At 31.6% G+C, this 7,100-nt stretch overlaps 1 protein-coding gene across 8 annotated transcripts in view; it reads left to right on the top strand.

Moving 5' to 3' along the window:
* Positions 1-6,395, top strand: part of LOC106681580 (ATP-binding cassette sub-family C member 5) — a 59,961-nt gene extending 53,566 nt beyond the window's left edge. For all 8 annotated transcript variants that reach the window (XM_014421953.3, XM_067047978.1, XM_014421956.2 and 5 more), the window contains 4 exons: positions 245-428; positions 2,763-2,955; positions 3,577-3,741; positions 6,209-6,395. In XM_014421953.3, the coding sequence (XP_014277439.1) occupies positions 245-428; positions 2,763-2,955; positions 3,577-3,741; positions 6,209-6,301 (635 nt within the window). In that variant the 3' untranslated portion in view covers positions 6,302-6,395. The remainder of the gene's footprint in view (positions 1-244; positions 429-2,762; positions 2,956-3,576; positions 3,742-6,208) is intronic.
* The last annotated feature ends 705 nt before the right edge of the window (positions 6,396-7,100 follow it).

Raw genomic sequence — 7,100 nt, forward strand, 5'->3', positions numbered from 1 at the left:
TATATATATATATTTTTTTTTATTTTATTTTATTTTGAGAGAGTGGTATTCCCTTGTGGTACCCCAAGATCCCCTGACCAGTTTGGGAACCACCCACTTCGAGGACATCTCGGTGAGTTGTTGAAGAGGTTTTTGAAGAATGATTGTGTTGGACCTTTTTGGACTGTTGATGTTTGCTCTCTTATTTATTTACTTTAGTTACTTATGAAACATTTCATATCATTATTTTAATTAATATTTTCAGGTATTGTTGGAAGGACTGGTGCGGGAAAGAGTTCCATCGTAACAGCTCTCTTCAGGCTTGTTGAAATATCAAGTGGAAGTATCATTATCGACGATTTAGACATAGCTAATTTAAATCTGAATGAGCTTCGTAGAAGATTGTCTATAATTCCACAAGATCCTGTCCTATTTTCTGGAACTATTAGGTATTATATCTATAATCAAATTTAAATTGATATTATTTAAGATCAAATTAATTTAATGGTAGAATAAAAGATGTTTAATTCTTTTTTTTATTTGTTTCAACTGTCAGGTCCTCTTTGTTTAAAATTTAGGCTGTTGGGAACCTTACAACATAGTCATTTTAGTCTACTAATTATTACTTAAAATGTTTCTGTGTATAGATTTATGTGTAAATTAATTTATCTCGATGGATTCTTATTTAAAAATGTTTAAATAACCCAATAGTAAAAGATCTATCATTTTCTGGGGATACAGAGGCCTAACATGGCAGTCTTTTGCAAAATGGCCTCTGTATATTTTTAGGATTATTACCAATAATTCCTAAATTATTACAAGTTGCTGAAATATGATTTCAAATAAAATATCGTTCCTTCACTCTCTCTTACATCCGGGAAGTATCCATCATATTTTAATTCTCTTTCTCTTCAAGAGCTCTGCTACTTCTTTTACCCAGGCCTGTCATTGAGCATACTAAATTGAGTCTAAATGTGGTTTCTTCTGTCAGATGCAACTCCTCATTAGTGCGCATTCTCCATTGTTCACACACTGAGCCATAGATCCTATGCACAACCCATCTCCCATTTCAGTAACTTCCTTCAATGCCTTAATATCACTCATCTCTAAGAACTATATATATATATATATATATGAAAACAGGTCTTATGACTTTCTCATATTACCATAATTTTGATCCTGAGAGATAGGGCTCTATAATTCAATATTTTTTGCATGGCAAGGCAGCATCTATTCTTGGTTTTAATCCTTACTTTTAGTTCCTCTATTTCATTATTTATGGTTATAAGTGCACCCAAATATTTAAGTGTATACTTATAAACATATGGGTATATTAATATAAGAGTGTAAGTCAATTATTATTCGCAATATAGTTATAAAATTTTATTGTAATCAATAGAAAACTTACAAGTACATCATTTTTCAACATAGACCCCTTGCTTTTCAACGCACTTAGTCCATCATTGTACAAGCTTCACGATGCCCTCATAAAATAATGTTTTCGGTCGAGCTGTGAGCCAGGAATGCACCGCTTCTTTTATTGCTTCGTCCGAGGTAAATTGACGGCTTCCTAATACCCCTTTGAGTGGACCAAACAAGTAATAGTCAGAAGAGGCAAGATCAGGACTATATGGAGGATGAGCCAGTACTTCAAAATTGTTGTTTTGGGACCCATCTTGCACAAACTTAATGAAACCCAAGTCTGTTATGGATGATTTCATGGGCAGAATTGTGACTAATTACCAGACGATGTGCCACTTTGTCAATAGTTACTCATATATCTAAGAGCACCATTTCACCTGAATGCTCGAATGTTTTCTTCATTTGTGGCAGTAAACACTGTTCCTGTACTGTACCGAAAGTCTTTGATGAATTTTGGCCCCTTGTTACGTCTTCTTTAAGCTTGAAACTCGCATAGACATAACAACAAATAAACAAAGTATGTGTCATCAATGCAAAACGACAGGGCTACCAACATAAACAAAAATATAACTAAATTGTGGATAAATATTGACTTACCCTCGTACACACGAAGCAGATATGTGGCTGCAAGATCTGGACTCTAACAGATATCCTAGAAAGTAGAATCGAGAGATTTGAATGGAAAGTCCTTCATAGAATTAAGTGTTCTGAAATCAGAGCCTTAAAACATGGAGGAGAACTAACAGTGAATTGCTTGCAGATACTGGTCAGTCAATATCTCATGATATGAAGGCAGGAAAGTTAAGATGAGCGGCACATGTGGCTAGAAGCAATCCTTCAGGATGCCTCTACACAACAATGAATGCGAGTATAATTCGCAAGAGACCACATGGGAAGCCATAAACCAGATGTATAAACAGGATCAACAAAGATTCAAAAGAGCTGCATGCAGCAAACTGGAAAGCAGTAGCTTAAGACTGGAGAAGACTAGTTCAGGTGGCCAAAGATCTACAAGGTCTATAGAGCCAACAAAAAATATAATATATATTAATATAATAATATCTGCAACATAAAAATGAAATTCCGTATTCCCGCTCCTGAACCTTCAACCAAGGTATTGCTATTATTACTACGGCTTAGTGACTGAAGTAAATTTGTCTAAAGTACTTGTTTGGATAAAATTAGAAGTTCCTCTTCATTTTTTGGTTTACTTAACAGTTATGTGTGAGCTCTGCCAACTTGTCCAATAAAACTTTTTAAATTTAACTTCCTGTTATATAATTCATGTAATAGTTAATGTATTATTTGAGATTTGTTTCATTTTAGAATTAATTATTTTTGTTCTATGCTTATTATTTCAGATCAAATTTAGATCCATTAGACAACTTTAATGATGAAGAGCTTTGGTCAGCTCTTGAAAAGACTAGCCTAAAAGAGAGGGTTATGATGACCGAAGAAAAACTGCATACTAAAGTGGAATCCAATGGTAGTAATTTGTCTACCGGAGAGAAACAATTACTTTGCCTTGCCCGGGCTTTATTGAAAAATTCAAAGGTATATTCTTTAAAAAATTCTTCAAGATATCTTTATATTTTAAAGAAAGGAAAGAAATATAAAATGTTGACATATTTACTTCCTTTCACATACTACCTATTAACTTTGTTTATCATAAAGCATCAACGACCATCATCTCCCTTATTTTGTTTTAATGTTTCTGCTTCTTTGTTATTATGTATATAAGAACTTTTGTATTAGATGTGACATTTAACCCCTTAATGCAGTTTTTTGAAAAAAAAAAAAAAAAAAAAAAAGTAAAAATTAAAATCAAAACTTTATTTTAATTTTGGATTTTGGATATTGGTCATAATATTTAGCTCCCTGTAATGTAGACATAGGCTAAAGCTATATATAGAGGATTATTATAGAGAATAAATCGTTATTTATTTTATTATTATTACATGTTATTTTCAATTCTTGATTATATTCGAGTGTGAAAAATTATAGCTGCATGAAATACAATGCTGCTCGAATTATCTCGAGTTTGGCCTGTTTAGCTCGCTTGAATTAACTCGAGCATACAAGTTAAGGGGTTAATTTTTCATTTTTTTTTTTTTTTTTTTAAATTCTTCATATTTATTTATTTAGTTGTTTTGTCTGATAATTGTTGTTAAAAAGATTTTAGTGCTGGATGAGGCTACATCAGGTTTGGATATGGAGACAGAGAAAATTATTCAAAGAACTTTATTTGACAAAATGAAACATTGTACAGTTATAATAATAGCTCATAGACTTGAAACAATAAAATCCTGCCATCGCATCCTTGTTATGAACAGAGGAGAGGTAATTTTTTTTTCAAATATAAAGGAATATTATAAGTATCATTAACATGCAATTGCCTTAAATCATTTTACAAGTTTTATTAATTCTATACCTGTGTCAGTAATTTAAGCAAGATGTTTCGCCTCCAGGAAAAGTGTGGGAATTTTTTAATTCTGGAAAAGTCATGAATCAGAGACAAAACTGGGATAATGATGTCAGAAAATTTAAATAAAAGCAATAAAAAAAATTTCAGATACATTGGCCAATTAATCTGGGATTCTGGTTGGAAGTTAGTATTGGAAAAGTGGAAATGGTTTTATTTGGTCATTTGACATTAGTTAATATCTGAAGTTTGTCGGGTTCCAAATTGTAAGCAAGAGTGGGAAGGTGCAGAAAACCCCCCAAATTCACTGTTTCAGTTTATGTTCTGTAACTTTTAAATGGGGTCCTCTACTCAAACTTTTATGCTGTAATTAATTAAGAACATTAAATTATGAGTAGAGTGCTTAATATAATAAATACAGTCAGTGTCAACTGTGCAAAAGTTTTTACCAACTTTCACAAGAATTTTAATATAGTCACTATTTCCAGTTGGATACAGCAAAAATTGATTGAACCAAAATTGTAGTCCTCGCAAAATTTAGCTGCTGGTGTAATCTGTTCGTTGGTACCCTTCAGTTACAATAGACCTTCAAAAATTAATCTTATCGATTTTAAAGTTGGGTCAATATTAAAAGTAAAATTTTCAAGTTTATACTTCAACTATAGGTTAGAATTTGTTACTGATGAGTGAGTAAGGGTGAAAATTTGAAAAGAGATCTTGTAGTGTTTTGATTCGAAATATATGGTATCCTCTAATGATACTAAATTTAATGCTCTATAACTTTTATTTGAAATATTTTTAATTTAGAACAGCCGTTTCCATGGTACAGATGTTTTTAAGTCACTATATTGAATTATTTGCATTTTACTGAGAACCTACTGTTCGGAAGTTGTAACAAAGTGGTGAAACGATAAATTGTTGAAAACTATTGTTCAAGTCTTATGGATGAACACAATTGAATTTGTTTATTTTTAAAAACATGCCACTGTACTATGAAAAATAGGAAAATCTTTAATAACAAGTATACAGGTGTTCAATGCCTTCATCTCAATTCCTGGCTCTAAATCCTTTTTGTATACATATGCTGGTGCTATTGCTGTATTGTATAGAAAGTTTAATTGAAATTGACTAAAGCTAGAAAGACTTTTATTAGAATAAATTATAGAGGGATTTGTGGGATAGTCAAAGTAAAACATTTGAGTTAGATGTGTTGACTGTAGATTGATGATTGGAGAAGTTTGTCGAGGGGGTTGCGGTCAGCAAAGAACAACATAAATAAACAAAACCATATTTATTTATTTTATGCCGACGTTTCGCCCTGAGTTTCAGGTCTTCATCAGGGCTATAGAACAAAAGAGATAACAAGAACATTTAGAGAAACATACAATTGAAAAGGAATAGTATACAAACAAATTTTGAATTATACAAAATATTAGATAGCCCTGATGAAGACCTGAAACTCAGGTCAAAACGTCGGCATAAAATAAATAAATATGGTTTTGTTTATTTATGTTGTTCTTTGCTGACCGAACCCCCCGTCAAACTTCTCCAATCTTTAATTATTATTATTAATTTGACTCCACAACTAGATGTTGAGTCCTGCCCTCCTGTATCAGCCTCCACCAATCATTACGATCTTGTGCAGCTGCCATCCAGTTCCTCATTCCCATCATGGACCTGGCATCACCACTCACACCATCACTCCATCGAAGGCGTGGTCTTCCTCTGCATTTTGCATTGCTTCATCTAGCACCTCGGTCACTATTTTCCATGGCAGATTACTCTCAGCCATCTGAGCAACATGCCCTCCCCACTTCAATCTACTGAGCCATTTTTAATAACTGGGTCCATTTTATTGATAATGATAATGAGGTACCATGTAATCTAGAATCAAGTGGATTTGTAAGAAAACAAACCAAAGAACACTTACTCAGGTGTTGGCTTATATTTTCCTACATGGTTGGAGGCCTCATCTTCCTCTTCTTTCCTTCTCGCATCCCTTCTTTCCCTTGTCGGGGAACAGCTTCTAGTTCTACTCCTTCATTATATATGAATGAAAACCTGAAGCAATACCTTGGATGAAGGTAGCTAGCTATCTTGTTCTTCTCCAGCTCTAGCTGCCTACAGAGGTCTACAGGGAAGCAAGCTACCTCTAGTAATTAGATGGGGTAAACAAAATAACAAGCCACCAAAAAACACTCATTTTCTAATACCTGTTACCCTATTTCCCTCCACATGGAATAATCATTTTATGGTACTAATAATTAGAAATCACAACAGTTATATTAAAGTTATTGTTATGCATCCCTATTTTTAATATTTATAGATTAAATATGTAATATTGTTATTATAGTATTAGTTGTAAAATTAAGATATTGTTTTCAGATTGCTGAATTTGACGAACCTGCTACCCTCCTCAATGACAATAATTCCATGTTCTATCGCATGATGGCTGCTTCTAATCAAAATGAAATTTAAATCATTCCAAATAAGCTTGTGCAAAAAATGGTTCAAGTAAAGTTCTTAGCATTTAATGCCTTATAGATCGTGATAAAATATACTTTCAATGGCATTGCTTATATTCATTACTTATTTGCCATTAGAAAGTTTTGATATTAAAAATATTTTTAGAGCAGTATTTTTATTTGATAACAAATATACATTTGTAAAACGAATTATTAGCCTTGGACAAAATTTTATCAATTACTTTATATAAAGACTGAAATAAATGCTTTTGGAGAACATTATATTTATAATAGAAAAGGGGGTAACAAGGTACAGTCGTACTTAATTCCATTGTTGAAATAAATTCTTTAGATTTAACAAATTGTGATAAAACGATTTAATTATTATTTTTTCAATGAAGATGAAGGGTGCAATAAAATATATAAACAGTTTTAGAACAATATTTTCTTATTAGTAATGTTTATGTTTGGGCATAAATTGTTTTTTTGAAATTTTATTGTGATAATTTGTCCATTTTTTAAAAAAAATAAATAAGTTAATTTATAAACGAGCCAGTTGGATGAAATGAAACTGATAATAATCCACAAATGACAAATAATTTAGTTAAGTCCAGTTTCATTCAACTGACTCAAATATTGTTAATAATTTATTATTTTATTGTAAAGAATTCTATAAATGTTATTGTTATTATAAAAATTTATTAGTGCCATTAATTTGAAGCAGTGTTGGGCATTATACAAATAAATCAAAAGAATCACATTAATAAATACAAAAAATAATTCAAAAAAATATAAATATAAATCTATTCAAT

Source organism: Halyomorpha halys, unplaced genomic scaffold (genome assembly GCF_000696795.3).
Source record: "Halyomorpha halys isolate HHAL.00 unplaced genomic scaffold, Hhal_1.1 Scaffold349.1, whole genome shotgun sequence".
Lineage (NCBI taxonomy): Eukaryota > Metazoa > Arthropoda > Insecta > Hemiptera > Pentatomidae > Halyomorpha > Halyomorpha halys.